The sequence below is a fragment of the Thalia democratica genome, chromosome 8 (genome assembly GCF_965202585.1).
Source record: "Thalia democratica chromosome 8, ktThaDemo2.hap1.1, whole genome shotgun sequence".
Classification (NCBI taxonomy): Eukaryota; Metazoa; Chordata; class Thaliacea; order Salpida; family Salpidae; genus Thalia; species Thalia democratica.
The window spans coordinates 24,222,056-24,249,515 of NC_139172.1; the positions used below are offsets into that span (position 1 = coordinate 24,222,056).

General features: G+C 27.3%; 1 protein-coding gene across 2 annotated transcripts; it reads right to left on the reverse strand.

Moving 5' to 3' along the window:
- Positions 1 to 1,247: 1,247 nt before the first annotated feature.
- Positions 1,248 to 27,105, reverse strand: LOC145842107 (uncharacterized). 2 transcript variants are annotated; one of them, XM_082949492.1, is made up of 12 exons: positions 26,926 to 27,105; positions 25,736 to 25,994; positions 22,582 to 22,929; positions 21,826 to 22,268; positions 21,491 to 21,610; positions 21,048 to 21,092; positions 16,895 to 16,943; positions 13,060 to 13,239; positions 7,823 to 7,951; positions 7,287 to 7,341; positions 4,206 to 4,276; positions 1,248 to 3,128 (listed from the first exon to the last, which is right to left on the reverse strand). In XM_082949492.1, the coding sequence occupies exons 1-12, from the start codon at positions 27,084 to 27,086 to the stop codon at positions 2,538 to 2,540; spliced, it is 2,451 nt and encodes an 816-aa protein (XP_082805618.1). In that variant the 5' UTR covers positions 27,087 to 27,105; the 3' UTR covers positions 1,248 to 2,537. The 2 variants fall into 2 exon arrangements, with proteins under 2 accessions (XP_082805618.1, XP_082805619.1); XM_082949493.1 differs by lacking the exon at positions 21,048 to 21,092.
- Positions 27,106 to 27,460: the final 355 nt, after the last annotated feature.

Consider the following 27,460-nt stretch of genomic DNA (forward strand, 5'->3'; position numbering starts at 1 on the left):
TTCTATGATAGTTTTCTACCTAACAATCAATTTACATCAACAGTTTCTGTTTTTTTTTTCAGTTCAACCATTTTTATCACAGAATAGCCTGGGACACCATTCAGCTTTCGGATAGGATCTGGCCCACAGGTTATTTTTACATTATATGAACTGCTCAACAAAAAAATCAATTAACAAGTATGATTTAATTAAATTGTGTTTATAGTTTCAAGATTGTCTTGTTTTAATGTAGTGCGAAGACAATTAAAAAAAAAAGAGAACAATCTATGTTGAACAAATCAGGCCAGTTATGAACAAAAGGTGTGGAACATCTGACCCGACAACTAGTAAAGTTTTCCAACCGTTTCATGTAGAACATTAGAAAAATTAACAAGTATAAAAGTATCAAATAAATTTAATACAGTAACAAAGTTTATTTACTTAAGTTTAAAAATGGGTTTCAGTTTATACCACTACAGTAAAAAAAAATATTAGTATTTTGTGAAAAGAAGAAATTAAAATTACTATGCATCAATCAACAAGCTTGTATTGATCCAATTGCGAAAACATATACCAATAAAACTAACCTGTGGGAATTTCAATTTGAATCTTTTGTTACTTCTGTAGCAACAAGAAAATTTTTACAAGTATTTGTGAACTTACAACATAAACTAATTACAACTTGTGAGAGTAATATTGATATGGATTTGTCTATGTTCAATAGTTTACTTGCATCTTTTGCGGGAATTTTTTGTAACGAATTTAGTGTGACTGTTTTTGTAATATTTTTAATACTAATTAACAAAAAAATACTATTGCATTTTAAACTAACTCGATCCGACTGGACTCGGGTGTGCAATTACCCTAAGACTTTTTTTTTAATATTTGCTTCAACATCTTTAATGAAGCGGTTTAGTAAAAAATATATAGTTGAAGATAACATATAAAGTTATTTCAAGGGTTTTATTACTTTTAAAAGATTTACATTAAACTTTAGCATCTTATTAACAATTACAAAAACAGAACATTTAAGTACTCTTAAATTAACAATAAAATTTCATAGCTAGTATTTCTTTAACAGTAACATTAACTAATTGAACTAGTTTAATTTCGAGCAGAATTTCTAGAAAACTTTAATTTGATATTAATTATTTATAAATACTTAAGGCTTTATTATAGCAGCGTAATCATAACACATGCTATTAGCATCACGAAAAGTTAAGAAGATAAAACTACTGATAGTTTAAAAATTTGAAGCATCAAAAACCTGAGACAATGTATAAAAGATAAACATACATATTTTTTACTAAAAAAAAAATTTATATGTGTCATATGAAAAATTTTCGATTTTTCTTACAAATAAAAAAAATCAAAATCTATAGTTAAGTTCAATATTTTAATATAATTTTGAACATAAATTAGAAAAAATTACTACATCATTTTAAACTCAAAGTTTAAAAAAAAGTTTTACAAAAATAATAATAGTGCTAAATTTTAGCTGCAAGTTTAGCTGCAGTTTCGAAAAGATTACATGTAAGTTTATGCAATAACCAGCAGTTTAAATGTACATCATAAAAAGATAATTAATACTTACATGCAATCATCAACAGATTAACGAAAACATAAAGGTTATCGATGAGTCAGATTGTTAGTTAAAAAGAAATGAAACGAAATTCTCCGAAAAAAAGGTACTTCTAATGAAAGGACACATTTCTAATATCAGGAATGCAAAAAAAAAAGTTTTTATCGAAATTTTAATTATAAACCCCACATATACTTATCAATTCATTTTTGTAAATACATAATAGCCTACGTCACAGAGGATAGAAAAAAATATGTCATTTTGAAATTCCGGGACAAAAGCTGATCGAGAAAGAGGTTGGTTGTAGAGGTGCTATCGCAACTAAAGTGGGATGGAAAATTGTCGCTTTTGATGGAAAATTGTCACTGTTGAGGCAACTTCAAACAACAAATATGCACTTAACAATTTTTCAATGCTAAAACGTAGAAATAAGCCATAGTAAGTAGTTAGGTACTAGCTCGGATGAAAAAAGATATTGCTACTAAAACGTGGCTACCGCGAAAAGATCAAGTTGAAATGGTAACAAAGTTAAAAGACGAAAGAAATACGAATATTTTCAGAAATAATTTTTCAATAATAAAAATCACTTTAAGATTGAAATTGTAATTACCATTAATGCAACGCTATCACAAGTAGCGAATCCAGGCTCTTTACCTCATTTCTCTCCCGAGAAAGAAACTCTCGAGACATACAAAGCAGAGTTCCGTTTGACTCTGAGGGAGCAAAACTGTTTTTTTTTGAAAATACTTTTTATACGAATGTAAAAGGTGCGAAAGCAAATGGTGGTGGCAAGTATCATAGCAGCAGTGCAATTCAACATTCATTTTGCATTTTAGTGTGCCAACATCATATTTATCTTTATCAAAAACCTTTATTCTTTAACGCAGCGTCGTTGATGCACTTTTGAATTTGGTAGAAAGAGAAAAGAAAATCTAAAAACAAAACTAAATTAAATTCGATCACAGCAATAGAGCTGCTACGAATTTTTGTTCAAATTATTATTGTTCCTGTTGACTTGCTGGCCTTCCGCGGGGGCCGCGTTGCCACCGGCAGCCATCGTGTTTATTGAAGCATTACTTCCAAACATCATTTGCTGCTGTTGTTGGGGGGCCTGGAACCTTCCGTTGCCAGGGTATCCGGCTTGCTGCGGGTTGTTAGGGAGGACTTGATTCGGCTGAATAACGTCGCCACCAGAAGCCACGGTCGTGATTGGAGGATTCGAGTAGTAAGCCTGCTGCTGGTTGCCCGCCTGGGTAAACATCGGTTGCTGATTGGCCGCGGTGGTCATCAGCGGCGGCTGATTGGAGAATTGGTTGTTGAAGGGCGGCTGTTGGTAGTAAAAAGCTCCTGGTTGGTGGCTGGTGACGTACTGATGATGGAACTGGGTGTTGATGTGCATCTGGGATTGTGACGTAGTGTAGTTGCTAGGCTGCTGGGTGTATTGCTGCTGCTGCATCACATTGCTAGGCACAGATGTAACCATCATGTTGCTAGGGGCAGTTGTCTGCTGGCCTCTGGTGGCTGAAGCCTGCGACGTTTGCAGGTTTAGCTTGTGCGAAGATCCGCCCTTTAAAAAAATATTTATCAAGTTGAAACTTATTGATTTTGTATTATAGTTTTTGTTAAGGCATTTCTAAGTTGTCAAACCGAAATAATCAGCTTATTTCAACCAGAGTTTCTCGAAACATCTTAAAAATATTTTGTTTATGCACAATTGGCATTTAATATAAACCTGTATTTAATTTTTTCTTAATATAAATAACTTAAACAGAGTTTGAAGTTCATATTTTTAGACTTTCTTTTGTAAGACAACATGAAAACACAACTTTGATAAAGTGGAAAACAAGTAGTAAAATATTAAAAATGTAATAGTTTGAAATATCCATCTTCGGAGCAGATTTTATTAAATTGTACTTCACCTTTCACATGACAGAACAACTGTTCTAACTATTTCTTAGCTGCCTTATATTTATTAGCTTTTTATTCTTAGTCGGTTTAAACATCTTCAATTAATGAAATAAAAAAGTGAGTTACATACTCAGAGTTGCCAAAAGTTTTTTGAAATTTTTGTCTACGTTTTATAATTTTCTTACAGGTCTTTTCAAGTATTTTGTCCATTTGTAGAATAGAATGAAGCTAAAGGTAAAAAACTGTATCAATATTATAAAAATACTGAAAAGATACTGTAATGTTATTTTACTTGTGTTTTATAATAAATAAAACTTTAAATGATATAAAATAATTTTTATGTTTATATTAGATTTTTTGTACCTAACCAAAATTTCATATTACATGTAAAAGTTGTTCAAAATTCAAAGTCTTTCTAATTTTTTTTACGAAAACTCACAAATTCCAGGCCTTTCAAGGATCCCAGGTTTTTTTGGCAACCCTGCATACCATTAAAACAAATTAAGTTAACTTTATGATTGTATGTAGACAGTTACAATAGTTTTAGGTTGCAATAACAAATTTCATTGCACATTAACTCAATTTACATACAAAAATATTTACTACCAGAGATAACCTTTAAAAAAGCCAAAATGGCAGGGGAAGAAAAGGTTGCTACTAAAAACAGTTTTTAGCGCACACCTCACTGACAAATGAGATTTGTTATCAAAAATGAAACAGTTTAAACGAAACTCACCATCATCAAACTGTTGGAGCTGGCGTTCGCGTTGAGCTGGGCGTTTTGCTGCTGCATCGCCTGCGCTTGTTCTGTTACAAAAAAAAACACATTGTATGTTTGGCTGGTACTTGTATAAATATGTTTAATTACAACTTGGTAGGTAGCAAAATAATTGGTTTGGTTAAAGTGTAAAAAACTTTGCAGATGCACACACATGTGTGATGATGTACATGTGTGACATGTATTCACGCATACACATGTATTAAACAAAATAAATGATAATTTAGTCTCAATGACATGTTTCCAACTGTAGAACAAACAGTAGTAATTTTTATCAGTTAGATATGTTTATTATTGTATAATTTATAAACTGTATGTTTTTAAATACTTGTACAACTTCTATAAAGAAAAGGTTTAATCAAAACTGAGTTCTTTACTTAGATAAACAATTCTTACCATTTTGAAACTCTCTTACTTAATCTTAATTTAGAATATCGTATAAAACTACTGATCTACACAAATATGTGTTTGAATTTACGTACAAATAATAAAGCATATACACACTTAAGTGCATATACTTCTTAGAACAATTGATCTTATAAACCTTTAAAAGATAAAAATGCAATAATAAACAACAAGTAATTCTATTTTTTCATTTATAAAAAAACAATGCGCTACATATTTCTTTTTTGAGAAATTCAGCTTTCTTTTTTTTATTTAACCATAATTCATAAACTGCTAATGGAAACTACAAAAATATTTTTATGAACAGTCTGGCTTTTAAAATAGTAGGTAGTTAAAAATTTTATTAATTAGACGAAGATGAACGGCAAATTAAAGTTGGAAACTTTAGTTCTATGAATATCAGAAAATTATACCGTTATACATCATTTAAACTTAATATATTTGAGGAACAAATAGTCGTACATTTAGGAAACAATGGACATTTTGAGTTTTTTAGATTTACAATCTACAACTTTTTTTTACAAATAATTAATAGCTTGATTTGCAATAATTATTATTTGTTCCTTCTCTAAAACAGAATAAAAAAAATTATATTATTTTGTTTAAAATATAACTTAAAAACTACATTTTTATAAAAATTTTAAATAATAGAAAAAAAACAAACATTACCTTAAACTAAGTTTTTATTCTATATTTTATCACATAAGGTACATAATTTAATATGAAAAGAAACTAAGATCGAAATCTTTAAACTTCAAACAAGAAATTAAATTAACAATATTTTGGTTGAAAATTTAAATTAATGGTTTATAGTAAAGTTAAAATATTTTAAGCTCAGTTTAAAAATAAGATTAAAGTTTTGAGGTTTTGTTAACATTTAAAATTTTATCAGAATTTATTTTTGCTAAAAATTAGAAATTATAATGATATTTCAACAATAACAGACTAAAAACAATTTTAATATAACGTTTTCAAAAACTACCAATTTACTTTAAACTTGATGTTTAGTAACATTGTAGAATATGCCAAGTTTCTTGAATACAGAGTTAAAATTACAAACCTGGTTTAAAATGTTTGCAATTTTAATTGTTTAATTAACCATATTTACTACAAGCTACTTAAGTAGTAGTAGTAGTGTTTTTTTTTAGTTTTATAATATTTTTCATATTATATAAAATAGGTTATTTAATACTAATTTTAAAGGTATTAATCATTCCTTACAGTTAAAACAGTTTTCATTAGTTTGAACATTTTATTAATAATTGAATTTTGCCTTCCACTTTATAACACAACAAATTAAAACTTACTTTAATTTCATACTACAGCTTTTAAAGGTCTACTTATTTCATTGTGTTTAGATAGTTTACTCAAGAAACCTAAAATCCAAGCAATAAACTTGAGCTTTACATTATTCATTATTTACTTTATTTCACTTGAAAACAAAGAAAATTGAATAAGAGTTGGTTGGAAGTTTATGTAAATGTTGTTTCTTATTATAAAAATTTTATTGAGAAATTCTATTTTACAAGAAAAAATATTATTCAGAAAATTACCAATTAAAAAATGTCTAAAAATATTCGTTATATAAAATATATTCATTATACTTTTTGTAAATTTGTATTTTCTTTATATAAACCATACTAAAAACATAGTTGTTTTTATAATGACCTGTCTCATCAATATACGTATTTTAAGCAATACTTACGTATATTTTGTTATAATGAACATTGATTCACAATAAAGTAGCAATAAAAAGTATTCTTGAATTTAAATTAAAAAATTATATTACCTGTTTTATTTTATAAGGCATGTGCAAAATCTATATATACACCAATTTCTTACAATTTTAATGTTCTAAAGTAAAGTTTAAAAACATTTGAACTTTATTTATAAACATTTAAAATACTGCATAAATAACTAACGTAAGGTGACTTGAGTATTACAAACGAAAACAAAATGTATTTTCAAAGTTTACTTTCAACAATTTTCAAAGTTAAAAGTTGACACTTTAAGCAACCAAAAATTATTCACAAAACAGAATGCTGCATTCCATAATGGCATTAAAACTTGGTAGAAAACATAATTTTAAAATTCTAATCAAGGCAAGTATAAATATAAACTTATAAGGATTAAGAATTAAAAGTGTCATATGGTTGCAACCACAGATAAGTTAGATAAATCATTTTAATATTTTAAAGAATAATGCTGAAGTAATGTTTTATTAATTACAAAATTTAAATTCACGTGTTTATACGTTAATACATAGAATTATTAAGACTAAAAAAAAACCATTAAGGATTATACAAAGAAGAGAAGGTAAAAATGTTGCATAAATTTCTGGTAAATCTTTTCCTTAAAGTTTATATTCGCCATCGCCTTCTTACTTTGGGAATTAAACTTAATATAAGCTGTAAAACAATTTAAAAATTTGTATAAACTTTATTTTTAGGTTTTGTACGAAATAACTGAGTATTTATTAATTAACCCCTGTGTATACTAACTTAGTTATAAACTAAACATATGAATGCATATAAAATTTTATTGACTCTTATGTCAAAGTTTTTTTTTTTTGCTGTTTTAATTTAAAGTTATTGTTTGTAAGATTTTATGTTAGATAAAAAAATGGAAACAAACTTTGCAGTTGTTGGTTCGCTTGTACGTTGGAAGGTTGTTGCGGCTGTCTTTGTTGCTGTTGATAATAAATCACTTAATACCGCGTAGTAAGTCAGGCTATATTATAATTTTAAAATTAATTTATTGAACCACCGTAAAGCAAAAAATTACTACTACTATACAAAACAACTTAAAGGAGATTCTGTTTGCCGTTAAACTGAATCACGAAGCCTCAATTAATACCATTTTTTAAACAAGATAACTATATAAATAGAGTTATGCAAATCAAATATTTTATTCGCGACCGGTTTTAGTGGCAAAAAAATTGCGACCTTTTCAAGCAAAAATTAAATATCGAAAAGGTCGCAATTTTTTGCCACCGAAACCGGTCACAAATAAAATATTTAATTTGCATAACTCTATTTAAATAAGCTCTTTACATCCCATAAATGGAGCAGCTTTCTTTTTTAGGTAAGGCAAATAACTATATAAACAATGATAACTTATCAAAATGGTAACAATAAAAGCTCTACTCAAACGTGTATCAACTGAGGAACCTGAAAGTTGACGGGCGGTTGCTGCATTTGCTGGTGGGAACTCGTCTGAGTCGGCTGCTGATTTTGTTGCTGGCCCGACTGCTGTTGCTGAGACTGCTGCTTCTTCAGCTTTTCTTGTTGGTATTGAGACTAAAAAGTACGACAAAATTGTTAAATTGTGAATTGTTTACCAAATAGTATTTTTTTAATTCTTACTTACTGCCTTAGTTTACGCTGTAGTTAAAATTAATAAGATTGAAGAAGAAAACGTTTACTAAAACAGCTTAAAGTTTTGAAATAAACAATAACTTTTAGTAGTTAACTCTTCAAGATGTTAAACAATTTTTTTACACAATACCATATGCTAACAAATAAGTGAAAAAAAAACTTTAGATAACCAACTTAAATTTCCGACTACATCTTTGAGACTTAATCAATATTTAGTTAAACATTTTGAATAAAATTTAAAAACTTCATTTGTAAACATATACCTAACTCAATGTATATTTACGTACTGACTTATTCGATAAGTTATTTTTGTTTATAGCAAACAAATTCCACCCAAAACAAAGATACTTTGTATAAAGTAAGAACTAAACTGATATGAATCACCAATGTTTCTTTTTATACTACTCCTTGTGAAGCAACCACAATAAGCAGCATTTTGTTTTAAATTAAGTATCAGTGATATTATGAAAAGTATTACAAAACATTTCCTTTAACAAATAAAATTTAAATGCAAGATTATATTGCTTATCTTTAAATTATACAATATTAAATGTAACTTAATTCTCCTCAAGTAAACAATAGTCAGTTAAAACTATTTTCAAAGTGGTTACTGATTAGTGGGCTGAATATTCTACACATGTGTCGCTGATTGGCTGATCTATTTTCATAGAAATAAAACTATCCAACCGTAAATTTTGATGCTATTTATCATATTTTTGAGCCACAAGTTGTTACAAGTTAGCAAAAGACTTAGTTTAAAATTCAATAGTCTGTTCTCAAACATTAAACCTTACTAGTTTCAGAAATTTGTATAAAATTTAACATGAAAATACACATTTGTAGCATGAAAAATTTTTTTTAATAACAATTTAACTTAGGATTATTTATTTTTACTTCTAATATAAGGTTATGAGTGGTGGGGTTCATTATTTTGGTTTAGAAATTCACAGTAATTACCTAGGATGAAGTTGCATCAATGTCAAGCTTAAATTATATTGAATTTAATGTCTTTCTAACCATTATTTTAGGCTAAAAATCAATGTTTTATGCTAACTATGTTTAGCCTGAAATATATATTGTTTTAAACAAGGTTTAAATACATAGTGAGAATAAAATTTATTTATGACAAACTAAAGTATTGGATTGATTATGTTTTACAATATCATAATCAATGAAAAAAAATTGAAAAGATTTAATTGCTTTATATTGTTTAATAAAAGCAATTATATATTTAAGTTTTATTAATTTATGATATATAAATCAATTTATGTACTTATAAATATAAATTTTTAGCCAAAAATTATAGTTAAGAATACATCAAGTACAATATAATTTCAGTTAGATATTGGTGCAACATCATACTAGATAATTATCAAATTCACATTGGCTTTTATGTAATAAAATATATATAGGATTGCCACACACTAATGAGCTCACAGAAATTTCAAATAATAGAAAATCTCAGGGAAACTCACGAAATTTTTAATTTTTTTTAACTCTGGGAAACTCAAAGCAGTTTGAGATTTTTAAGAAAACCTCAGGAATTTTTTTTAAATAGTTTATTAAAAGTATTTAAGGATTTAAAAAAAACTCCGGGAAGGTTAAGGTTACTCACAGAAGATTTTATGACTCAAAGAGTAGCAAACAAGTATATATTAAGATATAAATTATATTGTTTCTTGAAGTATTAGCTTATAATATTTACAGTTATAGTTAGTTTTAATTAAGTTCAGTTTAAATGTATAAAATAAAGTTCACAGGGTAACTTAGGCCTCTGATTGTTTTTATAACTTTGTTTTGGATCTAAAACATAGTTTGAACAACAGATATCTAATTTGCCACAAGAACTTTTTTAAGGTTATAGGGGGTTAAAAGCCAATCACTTCCATGTTTTTGTTTATTTATATAACTGTGATTCTTCCATTTAATAAGCATAAGGAAATTACAGTTGAGTCCAGGGGGTTACATCCATGTAAGATACTCACTAAATTTTTAAAACATATATGTTATATATTTAAAGGGTATCTTTAAGAAGTACGCATCCGTGTAAAGTACGCTTAAATTTTTCTAAATATTTATCTATTACATTCAAAGAGTATCTTTAAGAAGTATGCATTTGTGTAAGGTAAGAACAAACTTGGGGCATAGGGGAGTTAAAACACTTTTTTTAGAAATAAATATTAGTTAAAGGTTAGTTAAAGGTCAGTTATTCATTAAGAAAAAGTGTAACCCACCTGTAAAAATAAATTTAGGGGCATAGGGGAGTTAAAACACTTTTTTCGTAATGTGATCTTGTTTTGTATAGTTTTTAATAAACTACAAGTTGCTTTTTACAGACTTTAAAAATTCATAATAACTTTTGAGATATAGCCGGTTAAATTCAGAGGCAACAATAGGTTCCATATGGGAGGCACAACTAAAACAGCAAATAACTAGAATTCACTAAAGATGTATCTCCTAGCATTTTTGAAATTACCATCACAAATTTTTAGGAAATGTTCCTTGCAATATTTAAAAATACTGGTGCAAGGAATTATTAAAATTATTAAAAAAATATATATAAAAAAAAAAACATTTTTTTTTTGTTTTTTTGTTATAAAATTTTTATTCGTTTTCGCAAAAGACTTTTCTAAACATTGCAAGGAACATTTCTTAAAAATTTGAGGTAGTTATCTCAAAAAACCTAGGTGAAGATATATTCTTAGTGATTTGTAGTTATTTACTGTTTTAGTTGTGCCTCCCATAAAGAACCTATTGTTGCCTCCGACTTTGACCGGCTATATCTCAAAGATTGTTTTGAATTTTAAAATCTGTAAATAGCACCTTGTAGCTCATTAAAACTATATAAAATAAAATCACATTCTAAAAAAAGTGTTTTAACACTCCTATGCCCTTAAACTTATACTTATCTTACACGGATGCGTACTTCTTAAAGATACTCTTTGAATGTAATAGATAAATAATAATTGGCTTTTTATTTATTTTTTATAATTATATGTAGTTACTTACATAATTATATAAATAAATAAAAATATGGAAGTGGTGGGCTTTGAACCCTAACACAGGTGTTTCTGAGCAAAAATACACTGTCTTATCCACTCGTCCATGTTGCCTGTGATGTAGCAGCACATTTTGCCTTAACTAATGTAAAAATTTTAACAAATTTTCAAAAGTTTTTGCATTGAAATTTATTCATAAATATTAATTCAATAAAAATATGATAACATAATTAATTATGTACCTATTTTGTTAACATAACAAAACAACTAAATTAATATTTAAATTAATTTAATCATTACATTTAATCAAGTATAATACTTTCTATTTAAAAAAATACAAAACAACAAAACAAAAATTATACGCAATACACACAACAAGTTAATACACAAAACAAACAAGATAATTGACTTACTTAAACTAAATAAAAGTAATAGTTATATTAATTTAAACTGTTATGCCTAAGTATAAGCTTAATATTTAACCTATAATTAATAAACTTTTTTGAATCCTACGCCTACCCCTTACACTCATTTTATTTATAAACTAAATGGATCTTATAAAATTTACTCCTTTATTAAACTAACTCTTAACTATTTTTAGAGTTTTGTTTTTCAATAATTTTAAAACTTTTTCATTTATACTTTTATGTTTATTTTCGCCAAAAATAAACTATTTTAAGTTTATATTAAAAACTTGCTTAAATATTTTTTTACTATTTTTTGTTTATATGTGATAAATATCTCGAATCAAGATGTTTTGTAAGCGTTTTGTGTTATTTTTTATTTAAAATTTTGTTTTCTCTGAGTGTTTTTAATGAAAATAGCTTAAATACAAATGAAAAATGTTATTTAAAGTACAAAGAATTAATAAAATTCATTACTAAACGGGTTATTAACCAATGAGAATTTGAAATAAAGTTTTTGATTGTACGAACCTTGATTTAATTCCTTTGGTAAACCTGTTTTGACCATATATTTAATATTCTGTCATTTGTGCATTAAAGGGTTATAAGTAGAATTCAAAATGTTTTTAAAGTGTATTCTTGTCTCTTAAAACGTGAAATCTTATTTATACTTAATTTTTCTATAAACTTCTCATCAAACCATCTTTTAATAATATTTTGATATTTACATACAAAAAATTGATCTATACATGACGTTTAAACGACGTTTTGTTATTTATTTTATATACAAAATGTACTAAATACCATTGTTTTTATTGAAACTGATTAAGTTATAACATTTTTAGGTTTTCTTATTTTTTTCTGAGTTTTAACATAAAATTTAATCACTATTGATTTTTATATATTTTTTTACACAAAAGTACGTTTCTTTTAGTTGTTTATTTTAAAATTTACGTAAATTTGGTTTTTTATAGGTAATTATTAAAAAAATTATTAATATTTAGTGGTTTATAAAAACACTATGTAAACACTACTTATGTTCGATGTCATTTTTAACCATAATCAGAATTTTTTTTTTATAAATTATTAAAAACTAACTGTTTTATGTTATATTACTTAAATTAGTTATTTTTCAAGTTAAGTTAATACATCTAAGTTTTAGATTTTTTATTAACAATATGTTTGCTTTTTAATGTTATCGCATCATTTTGTCCCTGGTTTCGTAATAATTCAAAACTATTTTATGCTCTTTAGCGCTACAAATTTTAAACAAATCAGCGACGCATTGGTGGAATATTCAGCAGCTGATTAGTCATAAATTTTATTGAATAACTAATTTTTTAAGAAGAAAAATACTTTTGGTAATTCAATGTGTAAGACTAAACATGTGACAAATCAATTGATGATTTTACACACGCAACTGGCTAAACATTAAGCATATTTCATTTTCATGTAACTGCTGCAAAAAACACTTACATTTACGTCACTTGCGACTTACAAAATAATGTTTTTTGAGGAAGTAACAAAAAATGTGCTAATATTTACAAAGCAAACACTCTCGCACGAAAAAAGCTTTCTTTAAAAATTTCTTCCATGCAACCGAAACGTAAATTGTTCATTCACAAACCATGAACTCCTTGTACTTGACCGGGTACACGGTCGCCATGGTTTCCGGGGTCACCATGCCCTTGAGCACCTCCAGCTCCATCTGCAGCTTCCAGTTCCGCTCCTGCAGGTAGTTGTTCTTGCTCACCAGCTCCGCCATCTCGTACCTCACCGACGCGGTCAGGTGGTGCTTCACCAGGTCCTGAAAAAAAATTGGATTTAAAAAAAATTAGGGGTGAAAAAAAAGGCATATTTTACTAAATGGCTTTTTGAGAGAAAATATTTTTTTAAGCTCGGTAACAAGTCCTAAAAATGCATTTTGGTTTATTATTTCTCACAAAATCGATCAAGGTGGCGCTTTGCAGTGCCCTGGAAAATGCTGAATTGATTACTTTTTGAATAATCATCTGAAAATCGTTTGTTTGAGTTCGTAAGTTAAAACGTTGTACTTGGCAATTTTTTTGAATGCTAGTTATTTTCGTTTGCCGAAGAAAAAATTACGAAATTACTTTGAGATATTTATATAATATACTCAAGAGTACACCATCAATAATAAAATCAAACAACTATAATAGTTTTTTTAACCCTAACAGTATATACGGTTTTACGAGAATTGCAAATTCAGTGATTTCAATGCCAAACAGTCAAACATTAAAGTAAAAACATCGTGTTTGAAAATACTCAAGCAAAGAATTTCGCAATAGCAGCTTGAGAAAGTCGTGACTAAATTGTTTGTAATTTGTATGAAGAAAAATGATGACATTTTTTTGATTAACTGCTTTTACACATGTACATTTTTCGTACTACAATCCTCAACAATGCTAATAACTCTGATTAAGCTTCACAATTCTTTAAGTCAAAGTAAAATTGTAAATACAGCTAAACATTAATTTTCAAAAAATAACTTAAAGGAAATTTATTGAATAATTTAAGTTAAGCTATTTTTTTTAGTAACTCAAAAAATTAATTTAGTTAGAAATTGGAAAAAAAATCACAGTTGCCAATAACTTTAATACTTTTTTAAATCCAAATTAGTAAAGCACTTGTGTGCCGTTATTTATTTGAAACAACACAATGATATGTATATTGAACCTAAATATTTAACAAATTTAAGCAAACTACTATTGCTGTGAGTAACTATCCTTAAAGCTAATGCTAAATTTCATCAAAAAATACATTTTAATTAAAAAAAGTATCATAAAATGTTTAATAAATTTTATGATATTTATTATAAAATATTTATTAAAGCTTGATGACATTTGAAGAGCAAATTTATTTCTCTTACAAACAATCGAAATTTTCTAAAACAGTTGAAGGAAATTATCATGACATAATGCCGTTCTAAACTTAGTTTTAAAAGTATTGAGAAAAAAGCATAAAATAATTTCAACTATTTTATGTTATGAAAATATAAGGCTTTTGAGTGCTCCTTATTCAAACAGTTTTTATGAACCGTAAAAACTTTTATATATGGACCTATTTATATCTACAGTGGATACTTATTGTTATAAATTACGTTTGATATCCTTGCTTTTTTTCAACCTTACTTATTAAACAAAGCACTCAAAATTAAAGATTCAAACCAAGAAATAATATAAAATCATTTTCAAATTTAAAATTCAAGGTAAATTTCAAAAGCAATGAAAATTTCAGCTTCAAGCACACGTAATATCAAAGGCGAAAAGAAAAACCAAATACGCAGTGCAGTTTGAAACGCAGAGCATTTCAAAACGTCATATTCGCTTACATACACACACACAGCGCATTGAGCGCTCTCAAATTTAGGCTGGCAAGTTGTGCGCGGTAGAGCGGAACGAATCTATGGCTTGCCGTTTGGTACTGTTTGGTTCGCGTCTGCATTTCAATCAGGTCTGCTTGAATTGACATCTTAATTTGACTTGGAAACCATCATTCAGGAAAATATTCATCTGATACAACGCTGTTTTGGTTGTTTTTAATGCAAAGAAAAAGAACAAACTGACAAGTTTTAAGGACAACAAAAACAACATGTCTCGAGCATAATAAACAAAGTAACGTGGAATTGGCGCGAAAGTTGAGAGTCCGGCCTTGGCGAAAAGTGTTTCACAACAATTTAGTATTTTTTAATTCCTTAAAATATACTTCTAATTTAGACTTGGGACTTAATAAATTGTGAACTTCTTGCTTGTTTAATTAATACAAATTTATTATTTTTTATCCTACATTTCTAAACTAGTTTTTTACCTAATGTGTAAATCATATTTTACAAAAAAAAATTAAATTCAAATAAAAAGTATTAGTGTTTTTCTGGTTTTAAAAATACTGGAGTCTTTAGGTGCAAAAAACTTTAAATAAACCAGAATGGAATACTAATATAAAGTTCTTCATCGAAACGAAATATATGAATTTGACAAACTTAATCATACAGACAGTCTTAATAAATTTTAAAATATCAAATAATATTTTTAAATATTAACTAACAACAAATGTTTATATTGTAGTTTTTATAATATTTAACTTCAATAATTCAGCTTTTTATAATAGTACCAAACTTTTCTGATGTTTTTTATACCTATGAATTTTGAATGTAAACTTTAAAGTGAAAAAATTAAACAAAAGTAAAAATTTGTGGAAAAAATCCCAATTAATATTTCATTAGAATTTCAAAACTTCATAAACTCTAATTATTTAAAACCTGCTTGTAAAACTTAACTCCAGAAAAAATATTTTTTATAATTGTGGAACACATTTTACCTAATTAACATTTTCAAACTAATCAAATATGTGTTTAAAATATTTTTTAGCATAAAAAAAGTTTTGTTGAATATTATGAGCACAACACAAGCTTTATTAATTTTTTTGTACTTTTTTTTTAATTTATCTTTCCTATAAAACTTATACCATATAATCTAATGTTATATACTTTTTTAAAGCAGAGATGTTTGAATTATTATAAAAACATATCTTATAGAGAAACTTATATTGGCTTCAATCTCGTTTTATCTTCATATAAAGATAAATACTTGTACATTTTAAAAGCATTTACAACTGTGTATAAAGTAAACATTACTTTAAATTATATATAACATATTAATTTAGCCTAAAGGTCCTTAGAAAGAAACATGACCAAAAAATTTGGTTAGGACATTAAATCATAAAAACATTTTAATATTTGACTAAACAATGTGTTAATGTTTTTTTTTGACGAGTTGCAGATTATTGGGTATGCCTTTAATCAAACTGTTTAAACAAACAGACAAGCGTAAAGGATGTTTAGCTACAAAAATGACCTTTTGAAGTTTTGATCAAACAAACAATGCAGATTTCAGTGGGATTTAATTAAGTTGTGCACACAACGTTTGTCAATTAAATCGATTAACTTACGGAAAACCGAAATGTTAGTGAACCTGGACATTGCGAAACGAGTTAGAAGAAAAACCACAAAAAGAAAAGTATGGTTGTAAATTACTTTAATGTTCCAATATTTGCTTTCACTCAATTAAAAATAGAATGTATTTAACAACTTCGTGATAAATTAATACAATACTTTCAAATCTTTTTTTTAATATATTTATATTATTCTCTACTTAAGTTTTAAATTTATACACATGACAACCTGTCTAACAATTATTTGCCTAATAGATCAATCTTCAAAAGACCATAATTATCCTAATACTTAAACCTCAAGTTCTCAAACAAAAATTATCTGCTGTAAAACAAGTGATAGACTAAACTTAAACAGTGGGCTCTAACATAAGTTTTATAAAAAGGTTACTCTTTAGAGAACCAACAACATAAACTATGTTGAACGAAAATATTTCAAATACAAACAAATGTTTAAATGCATTACTTTACACGGCTTTATTATTTGAACTAACCATGGCTTGTTCAATTCTGTTTTCAATTCTCACGCTACGCTGGGCCTCCCTGCAAAATTAGGTAAATGATTGAAAGTAAACTTTGAAATTTAAAAAAGTAATAACATTGTCTTTTACGTTGCATGATTTAAGTAAAGTAAATTTAAATTTAGACAAGAACTGCTTTAACTTATTTTTTAATTAACGCAACCAAGAAATTAAAGATAGTTTATAAGAATATTTTGCAATATTAAATTGAAATGAGCTTTTGAAAAAAACTGCGTGAAGCAAGTTTTTCAATACCAAAGACCGACTTGAAATTGAAAAACAAGCAACAATAGTTTTTTTAAATTAGAAACATCAATAACCGTTGCACTAATTAATAATAATACATTTATCAATAATTAAGTATGCATAGCATCGATGGTGAGCAGTGAATAACTTTTAATCCACCAATCAAATGTCACAGGAATCCGAATAATTACAACTGTTGTTATAAAATTCAATGTTAATTAAAATCAGTATTGCATCGATTTAAAAAAATAGTTTTTTGAAATCTGTTTCAGCTCAACTTGACAAAGTCTTTAAAAACAATTCTTAAAAATCTTGTTAAATTCTCTCAAAATAAATCTAATAATGCTTACTATAAAAAAAAGAGTATTGTATCTTACAAATATTCAAGCACAACTGTTATAAAGAAAAGTTTGTTAACTTTTCTATTTACTTGAAATTAAAACACAACACAATGCTTTAAATAGAAACTACAAGCACAAAACAATTTTTGTAACTAAAAGTAATATTTCTATTAAAACCAAATACCCTTAAAACAAAATTCTAAATATACTAATACATCATTTCTCCAATTTACTAAAGTAAAATCTATTCTAATATTAAAGCTACAATTTTAATAAAAGTTAAAGTAAGTAGTTCAGGGTTGCCCTGTAAAATTTTGAAAATTTAGCCTGATTACGATTTTGACCGATTTGGCCTGACTTTTAAATTTCTCTTATGTACGCGTTTGAAGCACGCACTTCTATCTAAATACGCATTCTGAGTACGCATATTTTGATAAATACGTATTTTGAGTAGTTAATTTTAACAAGTACACATTTTGGTACGCACTTTTTATTCAGTACACATTTTTGAACCAAAATAAAAACTTCTGTCAGGTTTCTTTTTTATCTAAACTAGTAATTTTTAGCTACAGACTTTCTTTGAGTATCTAATAAGTTAATTGTTAGATCTTAAAACTTAATTAAACAAAAAACAGTCTGACTTTAAAACTTTGCAAAATAGACTTTTGTGTATATATCTAGGTTTCACTATGGAAGTGTCCTTGCCACAGATCAATAATACTAAAAAGATTACATATAACAACTACTTGTTCAAATAGGGTATTAGTCCAACATGTTTCTAGGAAACTTTTGAAATTTTACTATTTTAAGGCTTTGAAAATTAAAGAATTTCGTATAATAGAACTGACAAATTCTGACATTTTGACGTAAAAAACTAGCTTTTTGCCATTTTAACCTTAAAAACTGACTTTTGGTCATTTTGAATCCAAAAAAAAAGTGACTTAGCCTGACCGTGGTAACCCTGGTAGTTACAAAAAACAAACATCCTTTATTAAAAAACTTCTAAAGTAAATAAACTAAAACTATAAATAAATCTAAACTGTACCTAATTTGTTCGGCACTTTCTTCAATAATCGTCCTTAATTGTTTTATACATTTGCTGTTTTTCATAGTACTCTAAGATTAAAAAAAAAACTTTCACAGTACTTAAGCTACTTATGACAATAATAAATGACGGAGCATACAAGGTTTTTATTTTAACTTAACATGACTTACCATGACTAACTTCTACGTTTTTCAACTAAGAACAGTGACACACTTAGAATACTCATATATGAGTTAATATGATTAAGGTTAATCAGTTTTTTGCTTTAAAAAATTAACATACTAGTTGGTATTGAATTAAAGGATAAAACATAAACCCGATATAACTTATTGATACATCTTTGTAAACCTTATAGACTAACACTTTGTATATAACTTTATTTTTGTAAAAGCTTACTATGTTAACATTAGAATGATGTGTAATTTATGTTCATTTAAAATTATAATGGGACCTTACTAGAATGCATTACATACAGAAAATTTAATAAACTTTTGAGGTATATTCAGTAGGAGTTTTTAATACTAATGTATGGAGCAAAAAGTATGACCGATATTCTTATAATTTTGAAAAATTTAATAAAAGTTTATCTTTGCCGTTTTATAAGCATTTCACCTTAATCGTTTGAAAAACGCTCTTTGCAATTAAAAGCAATTTGAAGCAGGCAAATTATTTTATTTCATGACCATAAGTTTAACGTTTTTTTTAGAATAAAAAGTATTTCTAGTCATAAATTTAAAAAACCCTTTCTAGAAATTATTAATATCTTTATAAAGATTAGAATGGAAAAGCTTGAAAACAACTGTTCATAAACTGTAGCAGATAGATTTTTAATTAATTTGTATTTTTTAACCGTTTTAGTGGTCGCCTTCCATAAAGAGCCTATTGAACTCTTCAACTTTGATCGCATTATTTTAAAACTAACTTTGAAATTCAAGAAGAGTAAAAACTAGTAATCTACTGGATCTACTATCCTAAAATTTTTAGGATCCTAAATGTTTTAAGTTTTTTAGAAAAAACTTAGTTAGCATTATTTTTTTTTAATTTTTAACTAGGCATTAGTGTGTTGAGCTATCTAAAATGTTTAACAAAATTGAAAAACATCTAGAGTTATCATGAGTGTACTTAGTATACTGAGTTTGTGGCTGACATTCTTGTTTAACATAATAACTATAATACCTTATATGTATATATATATATATACAGGGTTTCCACTCGTTTTTTCAAAAAATTTTACATGTTTTCCAGAGTTCTTCCAGTTTTTTAAAAGAATACATTTTTGGGTCTATATTTAGTTTAAAATTAAGTTTAAGGTAAGAAACCGTATTAAATAGCTTATAAACATTGAAAAGATACTGTAAAGCTACTTTAAATGTGTTTTTTAATAAGTAAAGTTTTGATGAAGACATTTTTTTATCTATAAGATAAACTTTTTGTGTCAAATCGAAATTTTACTCCTGAACATGCTAAAGTTCTTAAACATTCCAGGTTTTTTAAGTGATTTTTGTTCAAAATTCTAGGTTTTTCCAGGTTATTTTTCCAAACTTTTCTAATTCCAGGTTTCCAGGTAAAGTTGCAACCCTGATATATGTAGAATAAAGTATTTAAAAAATTAGGTTATTATTGCTTTAAGAGGCAGCAGTTGTTAAACAAAACTTTAATTTGTTTTAAGAAATAGTTTATACTAATACATACTTTTTACATCTAAACCAGGGCTCAAAATAAATTCATTTTGTAAAATAAAAAATTTTTAAATAAAAACTTTCGTTGAATAATTGCTACCTGTTTTATTGAAAATTAGGAACCGGACGGATCTGGATCTTGGATCCGGTAGATCACTAGTAAAAACCAACTGGTAACATCGCTATTAATATTAAACATCGAGACTCGGAGACTAATTTAGACTAGCAAAAGTCTAATAATGAGTAATGACTGTTTTTTTAAGGATTGGTTTAAAATAAAACAGCGAAGTTTATTATATCGAAGACTGTATTTCTATATAAGCATAAACTAACGCTATAACTATCGAATAGGAGCAATAATTAAATTAAAAAGAAGTTAAATTTCTTAAACAAATAATTTCACAAGTTACGACAATTTTAATTCTCACAGTAAAACATATTTTGAAGAAGCAGTCATTTAGGACGCATCAAAACGTGCAATTAAAATACTACAGGTATCAAATAAAATGAAATTTAAATACTTTACAAACATCTCAATAGAAGTAACGACAGGACGCTTTGTATTTTGAAAACCATTCGAAACACTAAGTTTTAGAACGGTTATAATACATACCTAAAAGTTTCATCAAAAAAATTAAATTGTATTTTTAATATATTGTAAACTTTGATTCAGGTGGCAGTATCAATAGAAAACAAAAACTACTTATTGGTTGAAATCAAAACATATAGAAAAGTTTGTAGCAAGGAAATGTAGAAAGAGAATGTTTGTAAAATTAAGGGATTAAATAAAAAAAAGTAAGAAAGAAAAAACTTACGAAAGTTGATGGTGGAAAATGTCGTTCACTATCTGGCCGATGTGCCTGTAAAAAGAAAGCGAAAGAAAAGAAAGTCAGTAGTTTAGAGAAAAGATATATAAAAAAAAGTGATAATAATAATTATGGAAAGCACATTTATAAAAGAACAAAAATTTATAATAAATTTGAAAGTATTCATATATCATATTCCTAAAAATGAACTTAAAGGAACATTTTTTCCATATACTCAAAAATAATAATTTACTCTATTTTCCAAGAAACTTACTTATTTGAGTAGAATCAAGATAATAATGTGACTTATAATATTATACAATAACAAAATTTAAAATATAAATTTGTTATTACTACATACCATAAACAAAATTAAAACACTATAAACCCTTTGTCAGAAAATACTTAAATTAGATAACTTCACGCATTTTTTAAACAATCCAAACTCTTACTTTTCATTTTTGCTGCCGTCCTGAGCGAAGAACTCGAAGCTGCTGGAAGGCAAGCTGTTCATCGGGGTGGTGCTGCTGTTGGTCGAGGGGGTGGGCGGTGGATTGTCACTGCTGCCGTATCTGTGCGCATATAATCCATCGATAAGCAAGTAAAGTGTACAGAGTCATGTAAAGTTCGCTAAAATATTAATTTAAGTATTATTTCAAATTATTAGTTCTAAGCTAGTACATCTGTTAAAAAGTCAAAACTTGTTGGGAATAAAAACGCATATAAATTTTAAGCCAGTACGAAATATTTAACTTATAAAAAATACAGCTTTTTCACAAACACTAACTCGGGATGGCTGGCGCTGAACGGCATCCGCTGGTGGCCGGCGTACTGAAAAGCCAGCGGGTTGGTGGAGGGCGGCAGGTAGCCGCTGTTGTAGAAATAAAAATTGTTGGGCGGCTCGGAGTTGGGGGGAAAGTTGACGGAGGAGGAGCTTGCCGAGTGCTGCACGGTCTGCTGCATGTTGGCGGGAACCTGCTGCTGAATGTTGTGCATCTGCATCTGGTTAATGTTCTGCTGCATGCTGTGCTGCTGGTGCTGCACTGTGGAGGTGTGGAGCGAAGGAACGGACTGCGTGGGATCCCTCTGCTGCAGCGAAGAGCTGGAGTCGGAGTGGGGGAGGGTGTAGGAGCTGGAACTGGCCACGATCTGAGCCTGAGGCGGTTGCTGGGGCTGATTGCTGGTTGGCGGTGGTTTCTGCGCGTCGACGTTTTGGTTCTTCTGGCCGACCTTGTAAAACAAAACAAGAACTTTATCAATTGACTTAATTTTACTTTGCATCAATGTTGCATGAGCTTAAAAATTAATTAATTCAAATTTTAAAGTTGAAATTGTTCATTTATATACTATAGTTCAAATACATTTGTGTTTGACAAAAAAGTGTGAAACATGTTTTATTGTAAGTTTAAGACTCCAGCACTCTATGCAAAATTTAGTTTTAAGTAGTCAGCAAAAAAAGTGCCTTGATATTCATTAAAGTTAGAAAAACATATCACACAACAAAAGTAAAAAATAGATCTAATTAAAAAAAACTTCGACCAACTTTCACAAAGCTGGAAGAGTGGGCGACGCCGGGCAGCGACGGCAGGTGGAAGTCCAAGTACTCGAAGCAGTCCCACCTGCCCTTCTTCCTGCTGATGGGTAGGCTGTTGTAGCTGGTGTCCTTCTTGACGAACTTGTAATTCCTCAGGTTCTTCTCCTTCGCCACCGGCTGCTGCTTCTCCTGCTGCTGCTGCGCTGCTGAGCTTGAGGCGTTGGTGGTTTTGGAAGGTTGCAGGGGCGGGACGGCGGAAGGGTTGGAGGAGGGCACCTGCTGGAAGGACTGCCTGCTTTCCAGCGGCTGAGCGGCTTGCTGGGAGTTCTGGTGGTTCGTTGCTGAAGCGTCTGGTTTCTGTGTTAAACGTTGAGTTTATTCTGGTCCTTAAATTTACAAGCTACTTCTACTACTGGATAAAAAAATTGCTTTAAATAAAAAGTTTTTATCACTATTTTAAAGTTTTAAATTATACCAACAGTTGCTTTACACAAAAAAATAGGATCTAAGAGCTAAAATTTGACTACAGCAATCAGACTTAGTTTTAATTCAATAGTATTTAAGGTAATAGCTAATTAATAGTTATAAACTTTAATGAGTAAACATAATAAATAAAAACTATTGAAAAAATATATTTTTTGTTACAAAAGTTAACACTTGTGAAACTAAATTTTAGAAATACTTGAATGAGTATTAACTAACAATTAAAATAATTTTGAATAATGAAAATTACTTCTTGATCAAAACAGTCATATATATTTGAAACTAAATGACTTAAGCATACTTTTTTTAAGCAACACTAACAAATAGAAAATGCTGACTTGACTGTTGACATTCCTTCAACTAATACAACTTTCAAAGTAACGTGATACTTATTTTATCTTATATTTAACTTTAACATTGTTGTCACACGTTTAACCATACACAATGCACAAATCATATAAATTATCAACTGTATAAATTGATGGTATTAATCAACTTTAAATAGATTTACAAGTTACTTACAGTAATACACAACAATAGCAGTAATCTGAGCTTGTAGAAAATATAATGCCAACTAGTAAAAACTAAGTTTAAACAAGTAGTCAACAATCTTAATTTTAATTAAGACTTTTCAATGAGCTAATTAGCTTAGAATAAATGCATCAGCTTGTTGTTTGAATATTAAGTTAGTGAAGGTGAATTAAAACATAAATACACGAACTTAAAATATTTAATCTTTAAAGAAATAATTCTATTGACTTTCTTTATTAAGAAATAACTTGTACGTAAAAAACATATTTTCAAAAAAAATATTTTATAAAACTCCGCGTTTAGAATACTTAATATGTATTTTTACATTTTTAGAACTTAAATTTATTATGTTAACAAACTTTGTCCTTCTTTCAAAAGTTCCATCAACTCTTTATTTTGATTATTATCATTAGATGTTTTTAATCTAGCAACTTACGTGTTATGGAAACTAAGATAGTTATACAATAACCTAAAATACAACTAAAATAACTTTTTTAACTAAATATTTACTTACAAAAAAAAGACTAAATTAATTTGCTTGAAAATAATAAAAACCGCAATAAAATATCATCGTACCTTACTTAAGGTTCAAAATATATAATACACTTATTAAAAGTAGTTTGGTACAATCAATAAACATCTGTTTCTAAATTATCATAGCTTAGTTAAACTAAGTACTACCTATAGTATTTGAAATATATCTTTAAAAAATGTCTGATAGAAAAACAAAAATACTTTCATTTGAGAAATTATAAAATCTACATAATAACAACTTCAATAGGGCTCGAACATATTATAATTATTAATTTTAGAATAAAAATCTTTAAATTTCAAAGTATCAAGACTAAACTTAAACTGTCGAAAAAAATAGATGTATCAAAGAGTGTTTTAATCACAATACACAAGTGGTCTTAAACTTTTCCTTTTTTCTTTTGAAAAGTTTTTGTTTTGGCTTTTCGGTGGCTTTTGTAAAATAAAAAAATTAAAACAATGATAGTGGTGTATGAGTTTAAAACTTCTGTAGAGACCTTAGCAAGGTACAGTATTAAAAATATATATAAATTATACTAAAATTTATGTTGTCAAATATTTAGAAACTTTTTTTGTTTATAAATGAAGTATGTAGCAGAATGAAAAATAAGGTGACTAGAAAATAATTATTTTTTAAATAATAAACACTGCTTCAATTTTTAATTTTCAACTTTTATAAGACATACTTTATTAAAACAACTGTTTTAAAAGTTTATAGTTTTTGTATAAATTAGTTATTGAATGTAAAAATAAATAATATAAACTTAACTATAAAAAAATTATAGTGTGAATGTCCTAAAAACAATTTAAATAGTATAAACTGTATACTAATAACTGTAAAGAACATAATGTTAACAAAAAAATTTAAGTTTAATTTTACCATTTGAAGGATTTGGAATTTAATTTAGTAAGTAAATTTCTAGAAAAATTTTGTAATTTTAGTTTGACTTTTAAGAATTTTTTGTTAACTTTTTACCATTTTGTAAATTAGAACTAAAAAATTCTGACATTTTGCCATTTTGACCTAAAAAAACTGACATTTAGCCATTTTAACCTAAAAAACTAGCTTTTGATCATTTTGACCCCAAAAAAATTGACTTATTGTGACCCATGGCAACACTGAAAGCACGAGAATGTTATTTATTACAGATATTTAAGTTTAAAAAATTTAGTAAACAATAATCAACTCTTATATGGACTATAATACTAATGTTTATAAACATCTAATTTGAATCTTAGAAAAAAAGAAACTTAAACAAAACTTACTTTTTTAAACTTTTCTTTTTCAATCATACTACTTATATAACATGACAGTCTAATTACGCTTTAAATCATGGTTTTCCAAACTCATTTTCATAATTGGCCCCATGGCAGAAAATTTTAAAATAGTCCCCCACAGAATATCTTATGAAACTTTCAAAATTCTTTATTTTTTCTAATAATTTTTTGAAACTACTCCACAAGCTTCTAAATAGAGCTGAGTGATTTATCAGCTGAAACACATTTAATTTTTATTATACTGCTAATGATTAAAATTACTACAATTTTGTAAACTCAGACTTTATGATAAGCAATTTTTATTTTGCTAATTTACAGCACAAACAGATATTTAACTTACAATGATTTTATCTGTAGGAGCAGCTACAACTTCAGCAGCAACAGTTTTAGCTGGCATTTGATTGGTCACAGAGCTTTCCAACTGCAACATGGCTGTGGCAGTGTCTTCTGAAGCAGTGCTCTCTTGGTCATGATCAGCATCTGTAGTTCGGGAGTATGACAAGTCAGAGTAGGAGGCGTGTGAGACGTCCATATCATCTGCACTTTCATCTCCATCGTCTTTCACTCCAGTGATGACAAAAGCTCCTTTTTTCTTTGGTCTAAAAACAAATAAAACTAGATTTTATACCTACATTGTGAAACTATTTAATTTGCATTATATATTTTGAAAAAAAATTAATAAAATGTGTAAATGTAAATATATGTTAATATGTATTACCCTTTTAACTACCTTACAAGTACTTATGTATGTATAATTTTTTAATTATACAATAAAAAACTAAAACATTAAACTTAAATATTCAAAAACGTTTTTGATTAATCTAAGCACTTTCATGGAGCCTAATTATTACAAAAGAAAAGTCATTTAAAAACTATGTGGTATGAATTTTTAGAATAGATTTAGAAGTTAGGTAAGTTAAAAAAATTTAAAAGCTACTTTAATAACTGAATAATGTTTAGTACTTTTTAATAACTTAGATAAATTTTAACTATAGGTTAAGATTCTTACACACTTTTCAGCTTTATATTTTAATTTTGTTATTCATTTGAAAAATAAGTTAATTCTTTAATAAACTGATGATGTCATTTTTACTACTAAAATTCTATTGACAATGACATTGATGTAGCTATATTTTAACCTTTATCAAAACCTGCAAACTATACTAAAAATTTGTTTGTTTTACTTCACAAAGATAATTCATACTAAAATATTAAAAATTTCATAAAATTGAAAAAATATAAGACTTTACTAAAGTCATAGTCAATAAAATGTTTTTTAATCAAATTACATCATAAGTTTTTAGTTGTCATATAAGAAACCAGTTTAATTTTTTTAAAGAATGTCTAAATCAAAATAAAGAAATGAAAAAGTCTGCGGGACTGTTTGAAGCAGACCATATGTATTTGAAAAAAAGCTTCAAGTACTCAATTTATTAAACTTAAACATTTTTGTACAAAGTTACCTACAAGTATAACTGATAACAATAACAATTAAAAGTCTTTATTTACTAACACTCATAATAAACTAACATTGCAGACTCATGAACAGGGTCAGAAAATGTAACAGTTTGGTTTTTAGATACATTGTTGGGAAGTGGTTTACTTTGAGTTTCTGGAACAACTGGTTGCTTTTGAGAACCATTTTGAGTTCCATGGTTGGCTAAAGGATTTTGGTTTGGTAAAGTTTCCATCTTATTAAAAAGCTTTCATCTTACAATAACCTGACATATGGTATACATTCATTCAAAAGTTTAAATAAGTTGTATATACAAAACTTATTTAAAAAGGTACACTTAAGTATTAGTTAAATTCAAATTAAAAAAATTGGAGTTATGTGTCTAAATATGCATATAAAAATAAAACAATTGAGAAATTTAAAGCAATGTAAGCTTTTCAAATTATATAAAGGTAAAACAGCTTTGAATATATTTTAAAAAGTACTTCAATATTTTTTATAAACATTTTGAAATATTACTGATTATTTCAACATGTGGTTGTTAAATAACCATATCTGGGTAACATATCACAGTTATTTGAGAAATAACTGCTAATTAAAAAAATATAA

Excerpts from the sequence above, each read along its gene's own strand:
- LOC145842107 (XM_082949492.1), bottom strand. The coding sequence starts at position 27,086 with ATGGAAACTTTACCAAACCAAAATCCTTTAGCCAACCATGGAACTCAA. Across the intron at positions 13,240-16,894 it reads ACAGAATTGAACAAGCCATG|GACCTGGTGAAGCACCACCT; the intron begins GTTAGTTCAAAT and ends ATTTTTTTTCAG. Across the intron at positions 7,952-13,059 it reads TCAAGTACAAGGAGTTCATG|TCTCAATACCAACAAGAAAA; the intron begins GTTTGTGAATGA and ends CGTACTTTTTAG.